Source organism: Boeremia exigua (assembly GCF_020726555.1).
Source record: "Boeremia exigua strain MPI-SDFR-AT-0100 chromosome Unknown C7974scaffold_2, whole genome shotgun sequence".
NCBI lineage: Eukaryota > Fungi > Ascomycota > Dothideomycetes > Pleosporales > Didymellaceae > Boeremia > Boeremia exigua.
In genome coordinates this window covers 2,941,570-2,969,143 of record NW_025763519.1, presented here as the reverse complement: position 1 = coordinate 2,969,143, position 27,574 = coordinate 2,941,570, and the positions used below count along the sequence as shown (strand labels likewise).

The 27,574-nt window shown below is 52.1% G+C and overlaps 11 protein-coding genes across 11 annotated transcripts; 5 read left to right on the top strand and 6 right to left on the bottom strand.

Moving 5' to 3' along the window:
- The first annotated feature begins 146 nt into the window (after positions 1-146).
- Positions 147-3,220, top strand: C7974DRAFT_352240 (histidine biosynthesis trifunctional protein). Its single transcript, XM_046139502.1, has 2 exons — positions 147-2,710; positions 2,763-3,220. Exons 1-2 carry the CDS (start codon positions 262-264, stop codon positions 2,945-2,947), a joined length of 2,634 nt encoding a protein of 877 aa, XP_046002073.1. The 5' UTR covers positions 147-261; the 3' UTR covers positions 2,948-3,220.
- C7974DRAFT_116907 (endoxylanase-like protein) lies at positions 3,215-5,251 on the top strand. The gene is made up of 3 exons (XM_046135084.1): positions 3,215-4,229; positions 4,280-4,514; positions 4,575-5,251. The coding sequence occupies exons 1-3, from the start codon at positions 3,595-3,597 to the stop codon at positions 5,103-5,105; spliced, it is 1,401 nt and encodes a 466-aa protein (XP_046002072.1). The 5' UTR covers positions 3,215-3,594; the 3' UTR covers positions 5,106-5,251.
- Positions 5,252-5,471: 220 nt separating this feature from the next.
- Positions 5,472-8,316, bottom strand: C7974DRAFT_431352 (uncharacterized protein; the record flags this gene model as incomplete). Its single annotated transcript, XM_046144770.1, has 5 exons — positions 5,472-5,720; positions 5,774-6,591; positions 6,803-6,869; positions 7,243-8,249; positions 8,301-8,316. 5 exons carry the CDS (start codon positions 8,314-8,316, stop codon positions 5,472-5,474), a joined length of 2,157 nt encoding a protein of 718 aa, XP_046002071.1.
- Positions 8,317-8,467: 151 nt separating this feature from the next.
- Positions 8,468-9,243, bottom strand: C7974DRAFT_409571 (vacuolar protein sorting-associated protein-like protein Vps28; the record flags this gene model as incomplete). The annotated part of the gene is made up of 2 exons (XM_046143406.1): positions 8,468-8,857; positions 8,923-9,243. 2 exons carry the CDS (start codon positions 9,241-9,243, stop codon positions 8,468-8,470), a joined length of 711 nt encoding a protein of 236 aa, XP_046002070.1.
- A 169-nt stretch (positions 9,244-9,412) lies between these two features.
- On the top strand, positions 9,413-12,242 carry C7974DRAFT_421253 (ribosome assembly protein-like protein Noc2). The gene is made up of 2 exons (XM_046144286.1): positions 9,413-10,332; positions 10,382-12,242. The coding sequence occupies exons 1-2, from the start codon at positions 9,540-9,542 to the stop codon at positions 11,902-11,904; spliced, it is 2,316 nt and encodes a 771-aa protein (XP_046002069.1). The 5' UTR covers positions 9,413-9,539; the 3' UTR covers positions 11,905-12,242.
- Positions 12,243-12,244: 2 nt separating this feature from the next.
- C7974DRAFT_328942 (uncharacterized protein) lies at positions 12,245-13,462 on the bottom strand. Its single transcript, XM_046139044.1, has 3 exons — positions 12,993-13,462; positions 12,581-12,897; positions 12,245-12,526 (listed from the first exon to the last, which is right to left on the bottom strand). The coding sequence occupies exons 1-3, from the start codon at positions 13,048-13,050 to the stop codon at positions 12,461-12,463; spliced, it is 441 nt and encodes a 146-aa protein (XP_046002068.1). The 5' UTR covers positions 13,051-13,462; the 3' UTR covers positions 12,245-12,460.
- A 1,985-nt stretch (positions 13,463-15,447) lies between these two features.
- C7974DRAFT_116829 (NADPH oxidase A) lies at positions 15,448-17,773 on the top strand. Its single transcript, XM_046135083.1, has 3 exons — positions 15,448-15,972; positions 16,024-16,278; positions 16,327-17,773. Exons 1-3 carry the CDS (start codon positions 15,863-15,865, stop codon positions 17,615-17,617), a joined length of 1,656 nt encoding a protein of 551 aa, XP_046002067.1. The 5' UTR covers positions 15,448-15,862; the 3' UTR covers positions 17,618-17,773.
- Positions 17,774-18,243: 470 nt separating this feature from the next.
- Positions 18,244-19,488, bottom strand: C7974DRAFT_116711 (uncharacterized protein). The gene has a single exon (XM_046135081.1). It carries the CDS (start codon positions 19,236-19,238, stop codon positions 18,288-18,290), a length of 951 nt encoding a protein of 316 aa, XP_046002066.1. The 5' UTR covers positions 19,239-19,488; the 3' UTR covers positions 18,244-18,287.
- On the bottom strand, positions 19,488-22,183 carry C7974DRAFT_116637 (uncharacterized protein). Its single transcript, XM_046135080.1, has 2 exons — positions 21,706-22,183; positions 19,488-21,646 (listed from the first exon to the last, which is right to left on the bottom strand). Exons 1-2 carry the CDS (start codon positions 21,816-21,818, stop codon positions 19,738-19,740), a joined length of 2,022 nt encoding a protein of 673 aa, XP_046002065.1. The 5' UTR covers positions 21,819-22,183; the 3' UTR covers positions 19,488-19,737.
- C7974DRAFT_116713 (short-chain dehydrogenase/reductase-like protein SDR) lies at positions 21,951-23,146 on the top strand. The gene is made up of 2 exons (XM_046135082.1): positions 21,951-22,518; positions 22,583-23,146. The coding sequence occupies exons 1-2, from the start codon at positions 22,202-22,204 to the stop codon at positions 23,043-23,045; spliced, it is 780 nt and encodes a 259-aa protein (XP_046002064.1). The 5' UTR covers positions 21,951-22,201; the 3' UTR covers positions 23,046-23,146.
- On the bottom strand, positions 22,981-24,622 carry C7974DRAFT_116635 (uncharacterized protein). Its single transcript, XM_046135079.1, has 2 exons — positions 23,695-24,622; positions 22,981-23,644 (listed from the first exon to the last, which is right to left on the bottom strand). The coding sequence occupies exons 1-2, from the start codon at positions 24,422-24,424 to the stop codon at positions 23,247-23,249; spliced, it is 1,128 nt and encodes a 375-aa protein (XP_046002063.1). The 5' UTR covers positions 24,425-24,622; the 3' UTR covers positions 22,981-23,246.
- Positions 24,623-27,574: the final 2,952 nt, after the last annotated feature.

The window sequence follows — 27,574 nt, the reverse complement described above, 5'->3', positions numbered from 1 at the left end:
CGTCTGGATGTGGGCGATTAGTAACCAGATTTCGCCTTTCAGAAATCGAGATGTGCATGCGTCATTCCCGGCCAATTGCGGTAGAGTGGGGTCTTTTTCTTAGGGACACCCCGCGGTCGATTCCAGTCATGATTGGCGTGATTGGCAGATGCCATATCTTCCCAACTTTTTCGCGTTCAGAGTCACTGTTGCTCTACATCCAATTGTACATATACTTGCAGAGCTTTAGATCAGCGACTTGGTGTCACACTCTTGCCCATCATGGCTCCTGCGCTTCTTGCCGCGATTGATCCCAGCACATACACGCAATCGGCGAAGGGCCTCAACTCCCAAGCACTTTCTTACGTCGGCAACGTCTTCTCACGCGTCGCAGACGACACCGTCGACCAGGCTCTCTCCCACCTACAGCAGTCCGTAGGCAGATTCGCCAACTATCTTGATGTCACCAGCGTTTCTTCGACCGACGACATCGTCTCCCTCCTCGATGCCGGGGCTGCAAAAGTTTTCGTCACCCGAGCGCAATTAGATGAACTGAAGGCAAAGAAGATTGAGCAGGACAGGCTGGTCTTGTGTCTCCCTGGAAATGGTCGCGAAGAAATCATCAATGCCATTGCTGGCACACAAATCAGTGTCTACGTCCACCAGGCGCAGGATATTGAGCTGGTCGAGGCATGGCTCAAAGATTATGGAACAGACAGGCCCGAGGTCTTTATTTCCTTCGCGAGCCCAGAGCTGGAAAGCGTCCAGCGCATTGCTAAGCTCTCGGCCATTCCTATAATCCCCGCCGAAAGTCTCACAATTGATGCGCAGAAGGAACCTTCATCAATCAGTGTCGCGAAGCTCCTCATGGCCAATGCGACCAGCGACCGACCGGACGGCCTCTTCACAACCCTCGTGACTGATGAGCGAGGCATTGCGCTTGGATTGGTATACAGCAGCGAAGAGAGTGTTGCAGAGAGTCTGCGGACAGGAAGAGGTGTGTACCAGAGCCGCAAGCGTGGTCTGTGGTACAAGGGCGAGAGCAGTGGCGATATCCAGGAGCTTGTGTCGTTGGCACTGGACTGTGACAACGACTGCCTGCAATTCATTGTGCGCCAACAAGGACGAGGCTTCTGCCACTTGGCCACACCCACCTGTTTTGGTCAATACACTGGATTGTCAAAGCTCCAAAAAACTCTCCAGAGCCGCAAAGAGTCTGCACCCGAGGGCTCATACACGGCACGTCTGTTCAACGATTCGCAATTGTTGAGAGCGAAGATTCTGGAGGAGGCGACCGAGCTCTGCGATGCCACAACCAAGGAGCACATTGCTTTCGAGGCAGCCGATCTCTTCTATTTCGCTATGACCAAGTGCGTAGCTGCAGGAATTTCACTCGAAGATGTTGAACGCAACTTGGATGCTAAGAGCATCAAGGTGAAGAGGCGTCAAGGGGACGCGAAGCCTGCGTTTGCTGCACAGGCTGCCGCTGTAACCAACGGTACAAGCACGACAAATAACACACAGCCCTCGAAGGAGGAAGTAAAGGAGGCTGCTTCTGTACCAAAGGCTAAGAATGATCCTGCTGGCATCAAAAACGGACGTATCGCCATGAGGAGATACATTGCCGCAAACGAGACACCCGAGAAAATCGCATCTGTTCTGCAGCGACCATCACAACGATCAACCGACAAAATCTTGGAAATCTGCCGGCCCATCATAGAAGACGTCAAAACGAACGGTGACAAGGCACTGCTCGGGTACACTCAGAAGTTCGAAAAGGCGACTTCATTGAAATCCACCATCCTGAAAGCTCCCTTCCCCAAGGAGCTCATGCAGCTAGCGCCAGAGACCGCCAAGGCTATCGACGTTTCGTTCGAGAACATCCGCAAATTTCACGCGGCGCAGAAAGAGGATAAGCCGTTGACGGTCGAGACCATGCCAGGTGTTGTGTGCTCACGCTTTGCCAGGCCGATTGAGCGGGTCGGCCTCTACGTGCCCGGTGGCACCGCCGTTCTGCCCTCCACGGCTCTCATGTTGGGCGTGCCTGCTATGGTAGCTGGCTGCAAGACACTAGTTCTTGCTACCCCACCGCGTGCAAACGGTATGGTCACTCCAGAGGTTGTCTATGCTGCGCACAAGGTCGGTGCATCAGCCATTGTGCTTGCGGGTGGCGCACAAGCTGTCGCAGCCATGGCTTACGGTACTGAGAGCGTCCCCAAGGTCGACAAGATTCTGGGTCCTGGTAACCAATTTGTTACTGCAGCAAAGATGTTCGTTTCCAACGACACTAACGCTGGAGTCAGCATTGACATGCCTGCTGGACCCAGTGAGGTGTTGGTAGTCGCTGACAAGACGGCTAACCCGGCCTTTGTTGCGTCAGATCTACTGAGTCAGGCAGAGCACGGTGTGGATTCTCAGGTCATCTTGATTGCAGTCGGACTGAACGAGACCCAGTTGGGAGCGATTGAGGATGAGCTACACAAGCAGGCTATCGCCTTGCCTCGTGTTGATATCGTCCGCGGTGCGATCGAGCACTCGATCACACTCGCAGTCGATGACATGCAGGAAGCTATGAGGTTGAGCAATGATTATGCGCCAGAGCATCTTATCCTTCAAGTCGATGATGCAGAGAAGGTGGTGGACCTTGTTGAAAATGCTGGCAGTGTCTTCGTCGGCCACTGGACCCCAGAATCCGTTGGTGACTATAGCGCGGGTGTCAATCACTCTCTTCGTAAGTGGAAAGCTAAGCCCTCGTGATTGCTTGCATACTGACAATACGAAAGCCACCTACGGATACGCGAAGCAATACTCTGGAGTGAACCTGGGCTCTTACATTAAGCACATCACTAGCGCGAATCTCACAAAGCAGGGCCTTGAGAACGTCGGCGCTGCAGTTATGGAGCTCGCACGCGTAGAAGAGCTTGAAGCTCACCGTCGCGCTGTGAGCCTGCGTCTGGGAGTAGCATGATTGATTGTAATGATCAACCTTCCTTTTGGTTAATCATGAGACGCGCATTGTGTATCTGGCGAGGTCTCGTGGCTCATTGGAGGAGTTTGCGGTGTTTATGCTTTAGACGTGGGGATGGGAAACGGAAACAATCTAAGCAACCTGGAGTTGTGCATGGGTGCAGTACGACGTAGAATACCTTCTAACTTGTTTTAGATGCCGCGGCTCTGCTGGGCCGAGGCGCCAAATGAAAGACTTCCTCGACCAGCCACATCACTGTTGTTACTACATTTCAATGACACCAATGAGACTTTTGCCGAAGAAAGTCGAAGGCTTCCGTGTTAATATAATAATATGCTTGCGATTGCTGTATTTGTTGGGTGCAGACAAGATATAAATGAGGGATGCTAATGATCTCCAGGATGTCGTTTCAACCCTCTTGAAACAAGACTCCTACCGGACGGCCCACACAACCAAAACCAGCAGATCCCGTCCTGGTATATATTGACTTGCTCTCCCTATACTCATTCGTCACTCGGTCCTTCCGTTCAGCACTTGCTTTTCATCTACCTTCTCGGAAGCGTGCTTCCTGACATTCATTTATTTACCTACACACTCTTTTGACAAGATCTAACTTCTATACCTCCCTTTCACATTTTACATCCAAGATGCATGTCCGTGGGTCATCTATTTACTTCACCGTCGTTGGCTTGACCTCCACGACTGCCGTTCTCGCTGCCGTTCAGCCTTACGGGCAATGCGGTGGCCAAGGCTACACTGGCGAGACAGCCTGCGCAGATGGCTGGGGCTGCAAGCAGTGGAACGACTACTACTCCCAGTGTACTGAAGGTGTCAGTGACTCTGCACCATCTGCTGCACCTGTGCCCAGCAGCAATACTTCTATTCCTGATCAGACTTCTGCTGCCCCAATTGCTACCAGCGATGTCATCGTCCCTACGTCCGTTGCGTCCTTCCCGTCCATCAACGTAACGGCATCTGTTGCTGTTCCCACCACATTCGAAACCTTGATTGCGTCCTCGAGTCCTGCTGTCGTCCCTGAAGCTGTCTCGTCCTCAGTAGTCATCGTATCGAGCAGTGTTGCGGCTCCCACCGCCGCTCCCACTGCCGGTGCTGGGAACAACACCGGCGCGTTCGCCTTCGGTGAAGACTGCTCCCTCGACGCAGTCTTCAAGGCCAAGGGCAAGAAGTACTTTGGTGTGGCAACAGACCAGGGCCGACTCACCACTGGCGACAGCGCCGCCATTATCAAGGCAGACTTTGGTCAAGTCACGCCTGAGAACAGGTATTGGTTCTTCATCCTCAGGTACGACCATTATGACTGACACTTACCAGTATGAAGTGGGATGCTACCGAGAAGAGCGAAGGCACATTCTCCCTCGCCGGTGCCGATTACCTCGTCGACTGGGCTTCTACCAACAACCAGCTCATTCGCGGTCACACCACAGTCTGGCACAGCCAGCTGCCAGCTTGGGTATCTGCTATTACAGATAAAACGAAGCTAGAAGACGTCATGAAAGCACACATCACCAAGCTTGTTGGCGGCTATGCAGGCAAAGTCTACGCATGGGTACGTCTCTCTCCTCCTGTCCCCAGGACCCCTTACCGGCGCATACTAAACTCTCCCCAGGATGTTGTCAACGAAATCTTTAACGAAGATGGTACCTTCCGTGATTCCGTCTTCTACAAAGTCCTCGGCGAAGGCTTCGTCAAGACCGCCTTCGAAACCGCGCGTGCCGCAGACCCGAAGGCCAAACTCTACATCAACGACTACAACCTCGACTCCGCCTCGTACACCAAGACCAAGGCTCTCATTGCCAAGGTCAAGGAGTGGGTCGCGGCAGGTGTCCCCATCGACGGCATTGGCTCGCAGGCGCATTTGGCTAATAATTGGCCGATTGCGGATTTCCCGGGCGCGATGAAGGCACTGTGTGGCGTGGTGAGCGAGTGTGCAGTTACGGAGCTGGATATCAAAGGCGCAGCGGTGGCAGATTACGAGACGGCGGTAGGTGCATGTGCGGACGTGGAGAACTGCGTGGGTGTTACAGTATGGGGTGTACGCGATCCGGATTCGTGGAGGCCGGACGGTACACCGTTGTTGTTTGATGCGCAGTTCCAAGCCAAGGAAGCGTACAATGGACTGTGTAAGGCGCTTGCGTAGATGGTGGGGAGGGGGCCTTGATGGCAATTTGGGGAATTTGGTTGAAATGTATGTATTGTGAGAAGTACTGTGCGATATTGCAATACGAGGAGTCGCGGTCGGACTTTGTCCCGCGTTTGCAGCAATCCAGGTCAATCCTGTACCTGTTGTTCATTCAGAGGTCTTGCTACACCGCTATGAAATTGACACATGTGAAGCGTAGGTAATCCAGATCAGAAAGATTTAATATACACACTTAGCTCACAATACGCGTCGTTAATGATTCACCCAACAGCATCCAGCGCCGCTTCTGAGCGTTAAACTTCATCTTTCACGTTGTCTATTATGAGTTTGTTTTTCTACCTTCATACTCTGCTCAGACGGTCTCTACTCCTTAGGCCCTTCGATAAGGGTCTTGATGCCCTTGCCATCCTTGACAGCCGCGAACGCTTTCTCTGCTTCTTCAAAACTGACTTTCCCTGTGATTAGCTCCTTGATACTGATGCGCTCGCTTGCAACAAGGTCAACGGCTGTCTGATAGTCACCTGCACCGTAGCGGAACGAGCCCTTGACGTTGAGCTCCTTTGTGCACATGGCCATAATGGGGAAGTTGATGTCTGGCTTGCCCATGCCGCCCTGTTGAAACACGTCAGTTTCTTGAGATTGAGAGAAGATGGAGGAAGAGGTACCTGAACGTATGTGCCGCCCATGCGCAAGGCGTGGATAGCAGTCTGGATGCAGGGTTCTGCACCTGAGGCATCGATGATAACGTCTGCGCCAGGACCAAGCTCGCACTCTTGGATGAGGTTCTTTGCGTTCTCCTCTGCGCTTACACGAGCACTCTTAAAACTGGCGTTTGCAGCATACTGGAGTGCGAACTTTAGCCTCTCGTCGTTAATGTCGACTGTAACAATCTTCTTTGCTCCGTAGGCCTTTGCAACAGCACAGCACAGCAATCCCACCGGACCGGCACCGAATACCACGACCGAGTCGCCTGGTTTTATCGACGCTTGTCTTGTAATGTGGACTGCGACAGCTGTGGGTTCAATGAGCGCGCCCTCCTCAAGACTCATGTTCTCGGGAAGCTTGTAGCAGTAATCCTCGGGCAACGCGTAGTACTTGGCCAAGGTACCGTCGTAGGGTGGTGTAGCAGCGAAAGCCATATCAGGGCAAAGATTGTACTTGCCCTCCTTGCATCTCACGCAGCGACGGCATGGAACACCTGGTTCCATAGCGACACGATCGCCAACCTTCAATGTCTTGACCTTATCGCCAACCTTCTCAACGATGCCGGCCGACTCGTGGCCAAGAACCATGGGTTTTTCAACTACGAAGTGCCCGATACGGCCCTCGACCCAGTAGTGGACATCAGATCCGCAGATGCCCGTCCATTTGGGCTTCACGAGGACATCGTATGGAGAGGGTAGCTCGGGGATCGGGCGGTCTTCGTACACGACTTCGTCTTTCTTTTTGAGGACGAACGAGGGGTTCTGAGAGTCTGTTAGGTCTACGCGACTGCAATTGTACGTGTGGAGTTGTTGATTATGATGGGTTCATCTGGCGCGCGGGGTGGTGGGGCAGCGGAGCTTACCTTCTGGGCGGTTGTCTGAGACATGGCGATGGCTTCTGGGTTGGTGTGTAATGTCTTTGTGTTCCAGCAACAATTACAAATTCTGAAGAGGTTTGGAGGAATGTGGTTTGAGATATAATAGAGCAACCTGACAAGATGTTCACGCGCGACCAAAAAGTTGTGGATTTATGACGAAAGGAGGAGTGGAGCCGCAGCTGTACCTCGCGTTCAGCTATACCGCCGAAAGCTCCACTAGTGCAATTGGGGTTCTAGAAGCGTAAGATCATCCGCGCCATTTATCCGGCGTCTGATTGTCGGAGTCGGTTTTTGGTCCCTCGGCGATTCACCGAGAGCATTACTGGCCTGATCTACCGCGGCTTCATAATGCCTTCCCGACTAACGAGTGACAAGCCACTCAGAACGTGTTGAGCCGCGCCAACGATGGTGCTAAGACTCAAATACGACTTCGTCCATGGTATCGTGGTGTCTGTCCCGGGATGTTTTTGCAGCTCTTCGGAGGTTCACCGCAGGCGGTGATGAAGTGGATCAATGAATCCTTCTGCCCCAGTGAGACCACCAGCAAGTCACGAGCGTTCTGTCTTCTTCGCCATCAGCTGTTCCAGATGCCCCCCAGTCGTCGAAGCCACTCTCCTCGCCTTCGTCCAAAATGTGAAGTCCAATGCGTTCCATTCGCTCCCTGAAGTCTCTGATCTCTGGCAGGTAGGCTTCTCTGTATGGAAATTCGGTAATGACCCTGGCATCGGCGTCTTCAGACAGCCATGCTGCAATCGTGCCGACTAACATGGGAGGGTGCTCCGGAGAATACAGTGAGTCAGCAGCAAGGATGATAGGGAACTTCGAAGTGGCAGCGTCAAGTGTTTTGGTGGCTACGCCATCGGTGTACAATTCGCAAGATGCAGGATGTGTCCAGTCTAGTGTTCCAGTACGTGTTGAACCACCATTATGTGCGACAATTGCAGCATTATCTTTCGCATTGCGCGCGAGATTTTCGTGTATACTAGGTAGATCCGTGAGAACGACATCTGCCCCAAGAGCAGCCATGGCAAGTCCAACCAGTCCGGTACCCGACCCCAATTCTAGAATACGTGACCTTGAATCGCGTGGAGTCTTGACCAGATTAAATTGGTGCAGTCGTTTAGAGAGCATATATGATGCGGCCCAAGTCTTTAGGCCAAGGTCGTCGCCAGTCAAGGCAGGTTCGTGAATGCTCAAGATGAAAGAGTCATGAGTCGTAGGTATGCGGAACTCGCGAGATAGTGCGCCCATAGCGGTTCGACCAGAGCGTTCGCTGAGTCGGAAACTCGCCTGGTTCCATATCTCTTCTTTGATTTCGTCGTCGTGTATCCACTTGAGAGGACTGCTCACAATGCTTGTGAGGTATCGTGTGACGCCTTCAGGGTTCACCTGAACCGCTCTCTGCGTAGTGGTCTGCTCTCTGTATTCGGAGTGTTCTAATTTGGTATGTTCTGCATTTTGATCAACGTCCCACGACTGGGGTGCGATTGTCAAAAGTCCGAGCGTTTTGAGGAGTGCCTCGGCGGATGGTCGGGTATAGATTTGGGGTAGATCAAGAACTGGAAATACTGGTCAGCTTCTTTGGCTAAATGGAAACACGTGCAGCCTACCATCCAGTGTCTCCATTTTTGGAAATGCTCAGTCGAGTGTTCGCCATTGTCGGTGAACAATCGTGAGAAATCTGGTTTGGCCCGTGCGTTGGCGGGGCTAGATTTGTGTACACACAAGGGAGGTGTGGGTGAGGATGTTCCATGTCGGAATGGCTGCAACACTCCTATCAATCCTTCTTTAAGGTAGCTTTGAAGCCATAGTAAGCCTGGTCCATGTCGAATTGAAATTGTCGGGCCTGCTCGTCGTCGAGCTTCTCCGATGCTCGCATCTGGTTCAAGGCGATAAGCCACTGTACAATCTTGCCCTTATTTTCGAATTCTTTATCTGTCACTTGATTGACAGACTGTATGATTTCGACCAGCAGGGGGTGAAGGGTATCTTTCTCTACGAGGCCGATCTTGATGGCATCAAGCAGAGTGATGAAGGTTTCGGTCGCGTTGACAACGAGCGTCGCATCGGCAAAGTCGCCTTGTTGAGCTGTCGTGCGTGATGGGCCCTGCTCAACAGTTATGGGAACGCCTACACGCAATCGTTCAGTCGCTCGCGGACAGTCAAGCTGAGTACCGTGTTAGCCTGCGGATGACGTACCCTTCGATAAGGCTGTAGAATCGATCGACATACCTCCCATTCCCTCTTGAACAAGTCCAGATCGCCAAAGGCGTTCGCAATCGTCTCGTCTGCAAGGTTGGATTTGTACTGCTTCAGAAGTCTACTACATGTGTCGGTGTAATCGCCCTCGATGATCGAATCCTTGAGGAACGCCTTCTCGAGACCCTCTAGCGTAACGATGATGCTGTAAATTTCCGCCAGCGAATCGTTGAGGTCGCGCTCAGCATTTGTCGTGGACAGCTTGGCTTCCTCGTCGAGATTGATGGTCGCATTCAGGGCGGAGCGTGGAATGTAGGGCGTAGGCGCATATGCCAACTGCCTGGTGCTGTACATGATCCGGAGAAGGCAATGTGATACGCCAAAAGATCAGATTACAGGGAAGTCGTCGACTGTGTTGCGAGTTATACTGTTGACGATGGCGTAAGCTTCGGCAATGGTTGGCCGTGCTTGCTCAAGCCCATCGCGTGGGGAAGGAGCCACAGCGAGCTTGGACCCTGCCAAGCTTGCACCATCTTAACTTTTTGAAGCAAAGTGGGTCGAAAAAGTAGTGCTTGAGATTTCTGTGAACATTCTCGCCGGCCAAAGAACAACAGAACGTCAATCCGCGCAAAGCGCATATTGTTGTCACCATGCCTGTCTCCAAGGCCACCAAGAAGTTCGAGAAGAACAAACTCGGCGATGTCATCAAGGCGCGCAAAAATGTCGCCAAAGTCAAGCAGAGGAAGCAAATGGACGCAAAAAAGAAGCAGCGCAAGGCGTCCGACAACGCAAAAGCCGAGGATCTCGAAGAGGATGGTGTGAAGAAGGCTAACAAGTCTGCCAACGAGGACAACTTCGGCGACATGTCCATGGATCAGTTCTTCGAGGGCGGCTTCGACATGCCCAAGATGAAGAAGACAAAAGCAAAGACCGGGAAGCGCAAGCGGACACCTGTCAAGGAGGACCACTCTGAGGGTTCGGAAGACGAAGAGATGGTCGATGCGACAGCGAACAGCGAAGACGACTCCGCCTCAGACAGCGAATCGGGCGACGACGCCGAGACACACATGCGTGACATCGAGGCGCTGAAGGAGAAGGATCCCGAATTTTACAACTACCTGAAGAGCAACGATGCAGAGCTGCTTGACTTCGCCGAGGACGCCAATCTTGACGAGATTGACGCGCTCAGCGCCAGTGAGGACGAGACAACGCCGCGAAAGAAGCAGAAGAAGGTTGCGAAGGACGCGCCCGAGTCAGATGATGAAAGTGAGGCAGCGACTGGCAACGAGGTCTCGATACAGCTCATCCAGAAGTGGAAATCGGCCATGGACACAAAGTCGTCTTTGAGAGCAATGAAGGAGGTTGTACTGGCCTTCCGATCGGCAGCACATCTCAACGACGAGGAAGGGAAAACATACAAGTACTCGATATCAGATCCTGACGGTATGTCATGCTGCAATTCTATTCAGCTTACACTACTGACACATTGCAGTCTATCACCAAGTTCTGGTCTCCGCCCTCACGCTTGTCCCTAAGGTTCTGCAACACCACTTGCCCGCGAAGGAGAGCGCTGGAGGCAAAATCCGTGTGTCCACGGATTCGAAGAAGTTCCGCACATTGACACCGCTCCTCAAGTCGCATACAGTCTCGATTCAGCATCTGCTAGAGAACTTATCCGACGCCTCTACGCTACGCACCACACTCGACTCGCTGTTGAGTTTGCTACCATACATCTTGTCTTTCAAGAAGGTCGTTCGCGAGATAGTCAAGACTGTGGCAGACGTCTGGTCGGACTCATCCAACAATGAAGTCACCAGACTCTCAGCTTTCTTAGTTCTGCGACGCCTGATGGTCATCTCGGACCCTAGCTTGCGGGAAGCAGTCCTAAAGCAGGTCTACCAAGGCCTCGTCAAGGGCGCTCGAAACACCACGATTCATAACATACAAGGCATCAATTTGATGAAGAACACTGCCTCTGAGCTCTGGGGACTTGACCCCACTGTCGGCTATACTACAGGCTTCGGCTTCATCCGCCAACTGGCCGTTCACCTGCGTTCCAGTATTACCAACAAAACCAAGGACTCATACAAGACGGTCTACAACTGGCAATACGTCCACTCTCTCGACTTCTGGTCGCGCGTCATAGCTGCCCACTGCGAATCTCTCCGCGAAGCCGAGTCCGGCAAACCCTCTCCCTTGCGACCATTGATCTACCCCGTCGTCCAGGTCACCCTCGGAGCCTTGCGTCTCATCCCCACAGCACAATACTTCCCGCTTCGTTTCCAGCTTATTCGCTCCCTACTTCGCATCTCGTCCGCAACATCAACTTATATTCCGTTGGCGCCCGCGCTCATCGAAGTTCTGCAGTCCGCCGAGATGAAGAAGTCACCCAAACCCTCGACCCTCAAGTCCCTCGAGTTCAGCACACAGATCCGCGCTATGAAAGCTTACCTGCGCACGCGTATCTACCAGGATGGTGTAGGTGAACAGGTTGCTGAGCTCTTGTCAGAGTTCTTCCTGTTATGGACCAAGAATATCGCGTTCCCCGAACTCGCGCTCCCCGTGATTGTGATGCTCAAGCGTTGGGTCAAAGCCATGACCAAGAAAGCCTCTGGCAACCGAAATGCCAAGATCAACTCTCTATTCGCTTTGCTTATTCAAAAACTGGAGGCCAATGCAAAGTGGATTGAAGAGAAGCGTGCAAAGGTCGACTTCGCGCCTAACGACCGCGCTGGCGTTGATAATTTCCTGAAGGATGTGGACTGGGAAAAGACGCCTTTGGGCGCTTACGTCGCTGGCCAAAGGAAAGTCAGGGACCAGAAACAGAAACAGCTCGACGATGCAAGGAAGCAAGAGGAAAAGAAGAAGAAAGAGTACGAGAAGGAGGATGCAGAGGCCAAGGCCGAGACGTTCGATGCTGATAGTGGAGAGTTTGAGGAAGACGAGGACCTCGAGGACGATATTAACGACATTGAGGACGACGATGACCTCGATGAGGACAGCGATGACGAGTAGATATCAGACTTGAAAATATCCTTGTTAGCTTCATAGTATGAGTGTGTATCAGTGCTTATTGGCATATCCTCAAATGGAAAGACTGCACAATGCCGCGCAATGCACCATCCGCGACATGTACTACACGAATGAATTAGAGTACTCGCAACCAAGCACTGTGCGAATCGAGGCAGCCAGGAGTCCCTGGAACGTCACTATGCGTGTCATCGTCACAGAAGTCAAAGTGGATCTTGACAGGCATGCTGAAGCACAAGAAGTTGCAAGCTTCGACACCACGCCACAGTGAGGCATCCGCCAGGCTTGGAATGTCTTGTGCCTCACGTAGTCTTCAAAGAAAGTTCATTAGCATGTTTTTTTGCATGGATCTCGATCCGTAATATTGATATTGCTGTTGGGTATTGCGCTTGCGCGCTTCTAGCTATGCAGATGCAGATGAAGAGGCAAATGATACGTTTGCGCTTCGTGATGTAGTACGCCGTCTGCATGGACGAGCGTACGTGAAGTCGTTGCGCTAAGGAAAGTACGAAAATTGAAAGTCGGATTTCGTCAAGAGATTCTACACTCCCATCTTACGCACAGTCGAGCCGCGCTTGGGAAGCGTCCAAGGTTCGGGGCATACGATCTAATGACGTGTTAGCACGGTGTCCCTCGGCCCAGAGGTGAAGGATGGACTTACCTCGCCTTCGCTGTACGCCCAGAAATACGCGCCCATCCCGATGATGTAGTACAGTCCGCTGTTTGTGCCCTGATAGATGAGTAAAGCGCACAGCGCGCTCAGCGGGTACAGTATCAATCGCGCCTCGATGCTACGGTGTAGCCCTGTGCCTGCCAAAAGTGGCAACGGCCATTCCCACGCCAGGCCCACAATGCCGAGGAGTAGGTTCAGGATTTGCAAGATTGGGAAAGGCTTCACGGCGGAGTCGAGATTCTTGGTAAGAAAATCCCAGAAGATTTTTGGCCAGAAGAAAGCTTCCAGGGCTGCAGCTATCTGGTCTGGTGCTGTCAGTGTATGCTCACAAAGAAGATGACGGAAATATTAGGCTTTTAATCGTTCGGAGAGAGTGACGAATGTTGGGACTTGTACTTACATGCAGCGGCAGTCATAACGACCAGACGCGCCCAGTGGTTTTTGATTAACTTGCCCATGATGTCGTGAGAACAAGAGGAATTAAACGAAAGTAAAGGTCATAAACCGAGCCCGCGGCGTGGATAGCGAACGAAAGTCGTGAAAGAACCCGCGAGTCCAGATATTACTCCCAAAGACTACCAGTAGCCCTCACGATGCTGAACTTCACGCGGCGGGGGGTTTCGTTATATGCAAGCCCTCAGGCACTGTGTTGGCGCACGCTCGAAAGCAGTAAGGCGTGGCAGCGAGTGTCAGGCACAATAGATGGCTGAGGCGGATGCGTGTCTCAGGCTTGTTAGGTGTTCAGGCAGCGCGGGTCAGGTATGCTCGCTCGATACAGGCAGTGTGTCAGTACGAGCAAAAAGACAGCGGGAAGCTGCCGCAATTGTAGATGCGGTTTATGCGCTGCGAAGGCCTGTGCTGGCCATGTACTCTGCTGTGTAGCCGCTGAGGGCTGGGCGGGCTAGGAACTGGGTTACGCTAGCCAGGTCTCTCGCTACGTGCGCAGGTGTGTTGAACGCTGTGATTGGGTTGATGCGGTGCATGCGCGGGCTTCTCGGATGGCGCCGCTGAGGGGACGTGGCCTATGAGCATGCGTTTGAGCCCGCTCGGCTGGAGTGGCGTCGCGAGACAATGCTTGGACTCCATGAATTGCAGCTGCACGTGGGCTGCAGCGCAAGGAACATGCAATCGCTCGAGTCACTGTGCATTGTGGCATTATTGGGAGATATTTCCTCACATACCGCTCTTTGCCAATTCGACACATGAGGCTGGTATTCGGTGTGATCTGTTGCATGGGTGCCTCACGGATGCCTTAGTCTCCGATGTCCCTTCGTGCCTTAGGACAAAAGTCTGCGACCGGCTCTGTAGCACACGAGCTGCATGGCAGATCATGGATGGCCTCAGGAACCGAAGGTGCCTGTCAAACAACATCATACGACAAAGTTTACTTCAGATCGTGAAATGATGTCAATGCCGTTCGGTTGGATGCTTAACGGCTACCGAGACAAACAACGTCGTACGACAAGCGTTCAGTATCAGTTTGGTGGGCATGTATGCAGCGATCAACAAGAGTGACATGGTCCGCGGCTGTTTAATAGTCTTGGTTCGTTTTTGTGCCCTGCGAGCTTTCTCAAAACAGCATAGGTATACCGATGCATCTTGAGCAGCAGCACTACCGAGACTCAGCGTCCCCTCATCCAACTGTACAGTGTAGTCTGGCCCCCTCTCATCACTCAGCATTCCGGCCTTGCCGTGCTTATCGGAAGACCAAGAAGTGTTTCTCGGCTTCAATTGTGACTGCAGCCTTATCACAGCCCTAAGGCACGCTACCCGTACAGATCTTGATTAGGTACAGGCCTCTACGAAGCCGGCATTCCATCATGGAAGGCTTGCAAGTGCCATCAGCAAAGTGGTCCAGAAATAGCGTCTCCTCCTTCGCTTGCCTGCAGCCAGAGCGGCTTGAATTGTGTGGGGAGCGTGTCGGCCAATCTGATTGGGCCTCTACGCGCTGGCAGATGGCGCCGAGGCCGACTTGCTGGCTGTGCTACCAACCACAGCATTAAGTGGCTTCAGGAGCATTGAACGCTGTGCGCATCTTCACGCCTCGGCGCGTCCAGCAAAGCAAGTCATGACATGCTTGCACCAGCAATTCTTCTGCGCCCATGCGTCTTGGGTGCAGCGCTTCTTTGCAGGAAATTTTGGCTAAAGGACGGCCCGCTTCTTGCTGCACACAATCCTTCACGAACTCTTCGTCAGACCGTTGATCACACAAAGTTGGACCTCATCCCGTAACCACGAATCTGGGAAATACCACGCCGCATTGTCCTGGCAACTTTTCCGTGTACCCCGGCACCATCTCTCTCCACATTGAGCCGCCTCGAACCTGCATTGTCTCAGCGAAGACCCCTGCGTATCAGGAACATCACCAGAAAGCACACGCAAGACACGATCGCAGCTGCATTTCCCCAGGAAACCGAGTGACAGCTGCCAGATTAGCATTGCAGCGGTTCAGGCACAAAGATTAGTTAACGTCCGCAACCTAAGATCGAGGCGCCTCTGCTTCGTGCCTGTGTACCGAAAGAAGCCTGCCGCCACGCATCACAACACCAAACGGCCAAGTGATCTACTTGTACGAGACAGCTGCTGCCTCGCTGATTCTAGGCGCATAGCTCAAGCCTTTTCCAAATTCTTGAGGCTCCAAGAACCCGCTTGATCTACAAGGAAGAATGCTCTCTGGCCTGGCGCTTCAGGTCTGAGACACACCTCTGACGACTGGCGTTCAACGCATAGCGGCAACCCCTCCACCATTCACGCCAACTCATAACCGCCGTTAAGGCCCGTGAGGCTTGCAGGCCCCAATTACCTGGAGGCAACCTTGCCGAATTCGCTCAACGAAGCTGTCATCCGCCTTAAGTCGCCTGGTATACATACTGCAACCAGGACTAGGTGTTTGAGCCCGTCAGTTTCAGCGCAACGAGTCGTTCCACCCAAATCGAACGGCTTCTCTAAGATCCTGATCTACGTTCACAGCACAGACCAAAGTTAGAGCTGCACGTTTACATATCCTCCGTGCCCTGCAGCCTTAAACTCTTCACCTCCGTTCCTTCGACTCCTCAAGCGCTCGGATCTGGACGCAAACATTCATTTCTTCGCTTCGTATCTGGCTGGCCGGGTTAAACTTTGACTGAATAACGTCCCTTCAGTCGAGGTTCTGTTTGCTTACTTTCTTTTAATTGCAATCTAATACCCAAGCATCACGGCCACGACCTCGTCTTTGGTGGATAACAACATAGAGAGATACAGCCATTGGTCCTCAGTAACACCGCCAACATGGGAGCCGCACCAGCTGGGGACTCGTTTTCGCGATTCTTCATGCCGAAGAAGTTCGCATTTCACTTTTTCTTTTGGGGGTTTCATTGGGCGCTTTTTGCGATAGGATGGTGAGTCTTCCAAAGCCCGTGACCGATGTCCCAATAATTAACATTCTGCAGGTGGAAGCAAGCAGGCGACGCTCGACTAGCACCTTTGAACGCTCTACAATTCTCAGTATGGATCTCTCGAGGCGCTGGCCTTGTTTTGAGTGTCGACACAATGGTCATCGTTATGCCTATGTGCCGCAACATCCTCCGTTGGCTTCGACCCAAGGCTAGATGGCTACCCCTGGACGAGTCCCAATGGTTCCACCGACAGGTCGCTTATGCTATGCTGTTCTTCACTGTCCTCCACACCTCAGCGCATTACGTCAAGTGAGTTTGTTGGCAGAGTTCGCTCATCTGAAGCTTACAAGTCTCTAGCTTCTTCAATGTTGAACGAACACAAGTGCGACCGCAAATAGCACTCCAGATCCACTACACCGAAGCAGGTGGCATCACTGGACACATTATGCTTCTCTGCATGCTTCTAATCTACACCACTGCCCACCACCGCATTCGACAGCAATCTTTCGAAACGTTTTGGTACACACACCATCTATTCATCCCATTTCTCCTCGGCATGTACACACACGCAACGAGCTGTTTCGTCCGAGACACGGCACCTGCCTTCTCTCCATTCGACAAGGACAACTTTTGGACCCACTGTATTGGATACGAGGGCTGGCGATGGGAGCTTTTCGGAGGCGGTCTCTACCTCTTCGACCGCCTGTACCGCGAAATTCGCTGCAGACGCCAAACTGAGATCGTCAAGGTCGTCCGCCACCCCTACGATGCTGTCGAGATTCAGTTCACGAAGCCTAGCATGAAGTACAAACCCGGACAATGGTTGTTCCTCAACTGTCCCGAGGTCAGCTACCACCAGTGGCACCCCTTTACCATTACGTCCTGCCCTCATGACCCGTACATCTCTGTCCATGTTCGCCAGGTGGGCGACTTCACCCGCGCCCTCGCAGATGCACTTGGTGCTGGACAGTCTCAGAGTAAGCTCTACGATGAGCTCGACCCTATGGGAATGTACGAAATTGCGCTTCAGCATGGCCAGAAGATGCCCGCTCTGCGCATCGACGGTCCCTATGGCGCACCCGCCGAAGATGTCTTCGAGAACGAAGTGGCAGTTCTCATCGGCACAGGTATCGGTGTCACACCTTGGGCTTCCATCCTCAAGTCCATCTACCATCTGCGTTTGTCCCCCAACCCTCCCAAGCGTCTGCGCCGTGTTGAATTCATCTGGGTTTGCAAAGATACCTCGTCTTTCGAATGGTTCCAGACTCTGCTCTCCTCTCTCGAAGCGCAGTCTGTTGGCGCCAGTGACGGCGACCAGTTCCTGCGCATCCACACCTACCTAACGCAGAAGATGGACGCGAACACCGCGCAAAATATCGTGCTCAACTCTGTCGGTACGGACAAAGACCCCCTCACGGAGCTCAAAAGCAGAACAAACTTCGGCCGTCCAGATTTTCCGCGCTTGCTGTGTGGTATGCGTGATGGGCTGCTGGATCGTACATACATGAACGGGCTTGAAGGTACGCTGAGGACAGACGTGGGTGTATACTTCTGCGGGCCAAACGTTGCAGCGAGAGATATCAAGAAGGCGTGTAAAGAGGCGACATGCCAGGAGGTTAACTTTAAGTTCTGGAAGGAACATTTTTAGACAGCTAGTGTTGTCCTTGACACGAGATGAAGGCGTTTGGTGTATGACATCCACCTTTTAATGGAATTATGTCAACTCTTTCAATCATTCAACTTGTGCTGCTCTGATATGTACAGGGTCACGCGGGCTCTGCGGGACGCTTCATGTTTGTATCCCTACTCATCACGGTTTATCAATGCTCAGACCCACACGATATGCTACTTTTATGTCCCTTGTTTGCACATCTCATCGTGCTGATCACGGCCCTTGCACTCGCTGACTTCGAGGTGTCGCCTATTAGGTGCACCAAGAAGCACTTCATCGGTACAAGCAATCGACAATGCAGCTTTCAGCCCGCAGCTGTCGCCCGAGCCGAAAAACACGTCATCGGCTTCGTCAGTTACACATAATATATATGTGTGGCACATTTGTCAAACGGAATTGAAGTCTACTTAAAAGATTAGTGTGCTCACGGAAAGTCAATAGGAGCAACACCGACAACGATAGAAATACTGTTCTCCAGTCTTTGATGTCTACATCGAAAGTCTATCTAGAAAACACCTAGGTTCTTCTACGACCATCCATGAATACCACTTTTCGTAAACCGACTCTTTCCTTACCAACAGTGCCGGTTTTACATGCGCCCCTACCTTAATGAGAACCCGGGCGTACCTGTTCTCTAAGCAGTAGCCTAAGTCTCATTGTCGGTGCCAGGTACCGACACCTCTAAACCATTTTCAACTCCTTCGGGTGTGAAGCTGTCGGTCGTGTGTCCTTCAGGCGTAGAGCTGTCGGTCATAAGTCCCTCACCCGTGACCCAATTAATAGTGCCCCATTCGAGGCTAGCAAAGTAAATTTTCCCAGCTTCGTTACCCCTGGTTTTATTGGTACTGGTGATGTCATCGTAAGGGATGGTGCTGGCTGTGGTGCTCAATCCCTTCGCTCTTAGCCTAGGGTCCATTGTGGTGTGTGGATGTTGCAACCCTAGGGCTTGTGGAATTCGTATCTCTAGCATCCCTGTGCTATTTAGTGATGGGGGTTGTCCGTGTGCAGCGGATCTGCTCCCTAGAGTGGCCCTGTGTAGAGCTTGAGCCAGAGTACCGAGGTGGATATGTGGCGGTGCATCGTGGGGTGTGGTGTAGAAGTAATAGCGCCTTATGCCCCTAAGGATGAAGATGAACTGAATTATGCTGAAGATGAGTGGATCATCAAGCCTGGAGTTGAAGTTTCCATATGCTGAAGATTGGCGGAAATTTTCCAAGATTCCAGTGGGTACAAAGCCGTTAGCCTCCACGATGAACCGTTGGCTATTTCCTTCAATGGTGTAGGGGACGAGATCAGGCATGTCGCTGTTGTATGCACCTTTGTCAATCGTGAATAGTTGCACCGGGCCAGTCCCGGAGACGGCTTGAGTTGAGTCCATAGGCCATATGCGGCCAATCTCCAGGGGCCTGTACTGTAAGCCGTCATTGGCGATACCGTTCCAGAATCTGAAGGTCGACGCGGTAGGAAATTGGGACAACTCCTGCGGACAAATACACTGCAGTTCGTAGATCTGTCGACTTCTGTCATAATACCTGCGGCGAATCCGTGCACGCCTCAGTGGCCGCTCAGCATCAACAACTGCGTGTTGCCTCAACATTCTCGTGAAGGTGGTATTGCTAGGAGACCTGCCTTGCGGATTTGTTGCTTTTTAACGATGTATCAACTGATGCACCGATCAGAATGTCGGTAAATATTTGATTGCGATGGACAGGCAGGTCGTATCTCTGGGATTGTCTTGTAGCGTAGAAAAGGCTGAGAGAGATGCAGGGGTGCTGTTGACAGATGATACTAGCCCCGGTTTCTTTATAAAGGCAGGACTTTCTCAAAATTGGTACGTGTGCCAATGTTCAAGCGCAAAAAGAGATGCCATTAGTAGGGACTGGCTGATCATCGCTTCCCTGGTTGACGAGACCCCTTGAGCACCCTGGATACATGGAAGTCGCAAAGGACTGCGAAAACTCTGGCTTAACAGGCCTAGAATTTAATCTTCGCACTCATGATTTGGTAGAGAGCCGGGGTAAGTCCACATTATGAAGATCATGATGTTTGCAACCCACCAATATGGCCATCGTAATTGTGTTCCCAAAGGCAAGAGGCTATGTATAAACCCCACCGCCAGTTCCGAGCAGGACCACAAAAGTCGCTTTCCCTTGTCCTGTGCTTTTGACATGACCTAGATATGCAACGAGCTCTTCATCATCACTGACTTCGACAACAACCTCTCGTTCGCCTTGGTCCTGTCTGTACACAACTAATCCTTCGATCTTCAGCACAATAGTCCCTGGATGCTCACGAGTAACAAGATTGCTGATCTCGTTGACCGAATGTGTATGCAGAATAGACAGCCAAACGGTCTTGGAAGGAAAAGACGTAGCAGACAGGTGATGTAGACGAAAATATATGGGCATAGGCTGGGAATGTTGGGATGTGGCTGCCGGGTAGTAATTTTGGCTGTAGTGATGGGATGGCGCATGGTGAGAAATTGAGAGTGACTGTGTGTTCTGTGTATGGTCGTGGTGTGCTTGATACTGATGCTCAGACTGATGATACGCCAATCCTGGATGTATGGCGGCATCGCTCGCAGCTAGTAGCAATGAGGGATCAATCTGCAGATCACTTGTAGGAGGTAGCGCTGGTAAGGCAGTATGACTTGTCTGCGCAGAAGACCCGTACTCCAGTGCAGCGCTTTGTCGTCGTCTTTCTGGCTGGGGTGCAACAACGGGAGGGGCTGGGCCAGGTCCAGGGCCCTGGTGAATCTGCTTTTTTTTCGATGGGTCTTGGGCCAGTTTCTCCTGCTGCTGCCGCTTCATGACATCTCGAGCTAGCACCTCAACAGCCCGCAGCTTTCGCGCATACCCAGCGTCAGCCTCGCCTTGTGAGAGAGCTCTCGTTAGATGCTCAGAATCATTGACCCAAGACGTCTTAAGCTGCGCCCACTGCTCTTCTCCAGCCTCATGCTTGTTCGTAAAATGAGCCGTCTTCAGCTTTGAGACATAAGCGGCTCTAACATGTCGTGTTTGTTCTGGATTGAGACCGAGTGCATTCTTTGCGTCCGCTAGCGTCATTCTGGTTTCCATGGTGCGTAGTCGCTTTGTGACGTCCATGCATATGACATCGATGGACAGCGCCCTCTGTCCTTTTGGTCGAAACAGCGCATCGTTGTTCTGAAATACTTCAGGCTCCTCGTGGAAGACAGCGACCAGTTGCTCATCCTCCTGTATGAGTCGCTGCACTAGCTGTGCCCACTTCTCCGGGCCAGCTACCGTCTTCTTCGCCACACCCTCAGTTTCGCAGAGCTCCTGAAATCGCTCACGCAGCCGGCGGTACATGGTGTTGTCTAGACCAAGATATGCTTTCGCTTCGTCGATCGTAGTCTCGGAGGGGAATCGGGGTGGCTCGCCGGGTGTGTCTGCTGGTAGACCTGCCCAGCCCCGTGTTCGTCGTCGCCGTTTTCGTGTCCGCCATTTCTCATCGCTCTCTTGCTGTAGATGCTCCTGTCGTAGCTGTCTCCGCAGCGTCTCTTCGGGATCGAGCAAAGTTGTGTCGAGCTCGGGCTGTGTTGGCCGTACATGTTCGGCGGAGGTGGTTGCCTTGCCTGTCATTATATGCGTGATCTCTTCTTCCTCCTCCCCCGAGCTTGCTTCGCTCTCGGAACTCGCAGCCAGTATAGCATTGCCAAGCTGGTTGATCAAACCACTCCCGGGCAGAGCCTTCGACTTGCCCTTCTTCTTAGACCTCTTCTGTACGCCACCCTCAACGTTCTGATTTCTCTTCGGTCTAGGGACGCTTTCTCGGAGTAGAAGTTTGAGCCTCAATCGCAGTCTGATCACCTCGCGATCGTTAATATGGTAGCCTTCGTTCTGGAGGGCATCGACCATATCCTTCTGAGTGTAATTTTGTTCCCATAGCTGCTGGAGGCGAGCGACAAGGGCAGAATTTCTGTGTGCTGGATTCTGTTTGCTGGGAAAGTCCCATCGTTTGAACTGTGTTTGGAAAGCGCGTTTACTGTATGACGCAGTCAGCTCCGAGAGGTTGATGGCCGTTGTACGGTGATCCATTGATACCTCGGAGTGAAGCCTTGAGTCTCCCAGTATGAGATCACCTCATCAAGGCTCTTCTTTTCCTCCACATAGAGTCGATAGCAGTCAACCTCTTTGTCGTCCCAGTTGTACACCATGTTTGATCTGGTTCGCAGACTATTGACTTGGGGAGAGAAACTGCGTAGTTGGTCTGTAACGCGTTATTGCGTGAAATGGTGACCGCCCTACTGTAGCCTTGGCACTCAACGCCGCCTTGGCTGTGCCTGCCCTCGGCCTGCAATGACCCGTGTCACTCCCCACACGGGCACGCTTCGCATTTGTACAATCGCAACTAACGAAATTCGCTCCATAGGCCAGCATATATTGCCATGGCGCATCTGGACTGTAGACTCCCCCTCTGCCATTCAGTTTGTGTCAAGTGCTACTGTGTACGCCGACTGCCTCCCTGAACCCCGCCTCCCTCATCAGAACTACCCCACCAGCTTACTCTGAACCCACATTTCGCGATCCCAAATCAACAATGGCACAGCTTCTTGCTGGCAAGTCTATGGCCATCACAGGCGGCGTTACCGGCATTGGACGTGCGATCGTCCTCGGCTACCTTGCACAGGGCGCCAATGTGGCTGTTAACCACCTAGGAGACCCGAGGTCCTCTGAGCAGTATCAGTCCCTTGTCAAAGAGGCCTCAGAAGGCGGCAGCAGGTTGCTCGAGATTCCCGGCGACGTTGGCGATCCAGAGACAGGCAAAAAGCTTGTAGCCGCGGTTGTGGAGAAGTGGGGCCGCCTGGACGTCTTTGTGAGCAATGCAGGCATCTGCGAGTTCAAAGAGTTCTTGGAGTAGGTACTACAACGGTGTTTGCGTATAGAGTCAGAGGAACACGAGCTGATTACATTCGTGCAGCATCTCTCCAGAGCTCTGGAGCAAGACCCTGAATACCAACCTCACAGGTGCATTCAACACCATCCAAGCAGCTGCGAAACAACTGTCCACACAGTCACCACCGGGTGGCTCGATCATCGGCATTTCCTCCATCTCTGCGCTTGTTGGTGGCGCACAACAAGGCCACTATACACCTACAAAAGCTGGCGTGTTGTCTCTTATCCAGTCATCAGCATGCGCTCTTGGCAAATACAACATCAGGTGTAACGCGCTATTGCCAGGCACCATCAAGACACAATTGAACGAGAAGGATCTCGAAGATGACGAGAAGAGGAAGTACATGGAGGGTAGGATACCTCTAGGCAGGACTGGAATGCCAGAAGACCTGGCCGGCCCAGCAGTCTTCTTGGGCAGTGACCTAAGCAGTTACATCACCGGCGCTCAGTTGCTAGTTGACGGTGGGTTGTTTGTTAATTTACAGTGAGTACGGTATGTGTGTTGACTATCCGACGAGTAAAGGCAATAAGCGAATAAAGTCAGATCAACTATCAAATGAAAAAGCTCAGCAATGCAGCTGTGCATGGTGTAACTTACTCAAAGGACCTACTGCTATGCAGCTCCACACTTTTCACCTGTACTGCAGTATCAAACATGGTTGTCAAGTCCTGTTTTCGATTTTGAACCCCTAAAACTTAACATCATACGCCCTGACCCCGGCCTTCCACCAGACTGATTCGCTGGTGACACCCGCAATCTTGGCTTCTTGCAGCAGTAACTGGACGCTCTCAACCCACAATCCCCAGTTCTCTTTCTCGCCTACTGGACCTCCGACATTGCACACTGGCCAGTCGGAACCAAACATGACTTTATCGCCGAAAGTGTCGAACACCTTTGATGTAATGGAGCTCAGCGATTTAACAATATCCGAGGCAGACGATGGTGTAGCAGCGTCAAACTCGTTGAAAACGCCTGACAGTTTCATGAAGACATTGTTGTCAGGTCCAGCTTTCGAGAGCGCTTCGAGCCATGCTTCTGCGGGTTCCGTAGGTGAGTTAGTTGTGAGAGCGTGTTTACAGAGGTGATCTACGCGTCATATTAGTCCTTGAATCCCGTCACACTGAGAATCCACTTACTCAAGACAAATCGCACAGGCCGACCCCCGTTCCCTATGTGCGCTTCTCGCTCCCTCACTCTTCGAATCAACTCGCCGACCTCACCCAACGGCTCCGTCCCATCGCGATGAATATCCACACCAACGTCAAACACCCATCCCTTCCCTCCTCTCCCCTTACCCAAGCTGACGATATTCTCAATCCATGCCTCGTTTCCAACAAGGTTCTTGACCTCGCCCTCCTCTTTGCCTTGCAACAGGTACCTGAATCCTACCACCTTATCCCACAATTGCGGGCCGGCGACAGCTTGAGCAATGGCAAGATACGCATTGAAATTATCCCGAGAGAGGTGGAAAGGCGCCCACACAACAGCACCCTTCATCAACTCTCCGTCGCCATTCTCAAATCCATCACCCTCCTGCGGCTTGTCCTCTACAAGTCGCCTCAGAAACTCCAGCTCCTCAAGAGGAGCTCTCGCCCACTCCCTCAGTACTCTCTCAACCTCCTCTTTACCTGCACGTAGGCTGATGTCCGGTGTTTTGGAAGGGAGATACCGATCTGTTTCTACGTAAATGAAGCCCCCCAGCACAGAACCGACAGAAGAGAGCTGAGTGACAGCTTTATAGTCTGATATTCCGTGGCGCTTGACGAGGGGATGGGCTGGGTCTGCCATCCATCCATGGTCTTTGGAGGTTGTGGCCGTTGAGGGCCAAAGGTGGATATGGGAGTCGAGGATGCGGGAGGGTGGCATTGTGTCGTGCGTGATATTTCACGTACTGCGAGTTGCAAAATGACACCAATGTCTGTTTTTGATATGCTTGACAATTTGAGAGCTGGCGGTGTTGCTCGTAGTGCGGGGAGCTGAGCTGTTTCGGACTGCGGGGTATAATGGTCCGAGTGAGGTTTTTTCCGATGTTTCCTGTTGTGATGAGATCAAGACTGAGGTGTAGTTCACTCGAAATATCACCGTGACGCGCAGCTCTCAGTCCCAGAGATCGTGTTTATTGAGGGTACAACCCTCGAACTGTGTGTTTCATACCTAGGCTCTTTCGTTAAGAGCTCTGCCTAATGTATCGTGATTCGGAAAATTGGTCGGATAAATGATTGCAGACGCCCAAAAAACCATCAACCATTTCGAGCGCCTTGAATGCTGCCAGTGAAGACGCGAAGGACGTTCAAACTTGAGTCTACGGTAGGTGTAATATTAAAAGAGAGCTGTTGCGCACTATCATACGACATGAGCGTCTTTCGTCATTTTTTGAGTAAACGTCATGGAATGTTGAAACGATTAGTCGTGTATGCAACAACACAATTACTTGGTCCTTGCAAATGCATATATTGGCTCAATGTTGTGTTCGCGATTTTATGCAACTTATCGTCCACTATGGCACATATCCAGAGATGTCCGTCCGACACATGGATTGCGACTTGATCGTCCCTGCAGCCTGAGCCGAGCTTTCCTGAACTCAATATAACAATTAGGGTCTGGCCGGGCTTGAGGGTCTGCTGCACATGTCAGATCCAATCCTCGAACTCAATCTGAGGACTAAGCAGCATCGAGGTGGGGAAGCTAACGGCCCCCGGAGCTTGCGATGGCCTGCATGACATATCACAGGGTCCGAGATAGGACAATTGGCGGAGGAAAGAAGGCCGAAAAGCAGGTCACGATAGCAGCTCAACAGAAGCAGCGTCACGTGTTCGCAGCGAGCGTGCGTTAGGTAGATGTTTCTCGTGAGAGGAGTGGATACCGAGACTGAAACATCGGCAACATGCAGTCGACAAGGAAAGTCTCTGCATACAGTTGTGGAGTCGCTCGGACTGTCGTTGTCAGGTCGCTTGTCAGCCACATTTCAGCTGATGACCAGGTATCTTGAGCTATCTTCCGATTGTACGTGTGACAGGGAACATCCGATTCGAGCTGCTCACGACGGGACCGGTCTTTGTTGGTTTGCCATGACAGTCCGCATTGGTAGATTCGTGCTAAATAGCAGAGCACGTACCATGAGCAGGCGTTATGACTAAGAACTCTCCACTGCACCATCCTACGCTATCCGATGCAAGATCCACAACAGTTGGCCTATCGTGAGCGTCAGCATCGGGGCAGAGGCAAGAGCTTGTTGATTAGCTGGCGTTGCGTGGAAAACGTCCCAATGTCGTAACAGAAGCTGACAGTTGTGCGACTCGTCCGGCTCTGGAAGATCAGCCTATCTGAAACGATTACACGCGAGAAGCGAATCAAGAACAGTTCGGCTCTGACTCCCATACCATGCACATGAGGGCACGGAAAGGAGTTGAATAAACAGGACAGGACCCATGTGGAGTGGAAACCGTCCACTCCAAGGATTCAAGCGTCAGCGAGCTGCATGTCATTTTAGGGTGTGGTGTGTGGCTTGTGATGTGGAGGTGACCGCGCGCTGCGGCTTGCCCGGTATTTCTCGCCGAGTCTCGGTGATGTTGTGACCTTTGGAAGCGTGTCAAGATTCATGGTTCAGCGGGTCGCCAAAGATGTCAACGATTGTACATGGTAAGATTTGGGTACCCGATTTACTCTGGGTCATCGATAATTTCTATGCACTCGTATGCAGGCGCACTTCACTGGCGCTGTGGGGTGGTCTTGAATTTTCGTTACATGTGCGACTCGCGCTATGTGGATTTCTGCATCCCGGAACAATCGATTCGTGTTGCCTTGATTAGGCGGCCAACCATTCGGACATTGTCGGGACCTTGTCTTTGGGTTCTGCTATCCTCCCCTTACAGAAAACATCGTCGTGTAACATTACATCTGGCCTGATGTATGGAAGATGCATATGTGCTGTCGAGAGCCATCCCACGTACTCAGTTAGATCACATACAGTGTGGCATCCACCACACCGACACACCTTCCCAAAGGGTAACAAGTTGCTCAGCCAAGGTTGCCACATAACGCACCGTAGTATGAAGAGCCTCAAGCATGTGCCTGGCGTTATGAGATTTACCGTGTCATCTGCAATGCGTATTGCTTGGTCTACGACTCGTCTGCGACGATCAGTTGTCGTTCACCCTCTCGCCCCCAGGGTCCTCCTGACTCAGGTCGACAGAGAGCTCGTGCTGAACGCTCAGATCTCGGATCGCACAGTCAACCGGCACGGAACGCTACCGAAGGGTGCACCCGAGGTTAACTGTCTGTGGTTTGACCGACAAACCTGTCACTCAACTTTGTTACTGAGAAGCACGCAGGGTCCACAAAGACCCTGTGACGCACCAGAAACATCACGCGATATCACGTAGAGACATCTGTTTGTTTAACTGTCTGCAAGGCGACAGGCGGAAAGTAAGAGACCTGCGCCGCACGTACTCGTGCCCCAGATGTTTCTTGATCCACAGATCGCCCATGAAATCCGCTTGGCATTCGGGGCTCGCCTGGTTACCGCCGCGACCCTGCGTCAGCTGGAAGCGATGCGATCATGGAATGATAAGAATTGCGAGATAAGACAGTGGCTGTGACCAAAACCAGCTGCTGAAGGTTGTGGGGCGCACATGCTCGGTCTGTTCATAGTTCGGAGGAAACAACGGAGAATGGTAGGTACATAGATGTCGGCAGACTCGAAACGAGGAACTTTGGCAGAATTTGGCCATTGTAATGTAGTATGAGGAATGGATCTTCCTCCGCGGATGAATGGATCCTGCAACTTCCTTCGAGCTCTGTCGTGCAATCTTGCCTGTCCAATCATAGAGTCAAAAAAGGTCTCATTCCCAAGATACATCTGAACGGTGAGGAGTGTCCGGACGCTCGTGCATCAGGCCACGTCTGAAAACCTTTCTGACGAATTCTATCCCGGTTGAGCGGCACCCATTCACGATGCGCACGAGCGACAGAGGAGCAACAAGACTTCGAAGCTGCAAGTGAGAATAGCCGTGGGTG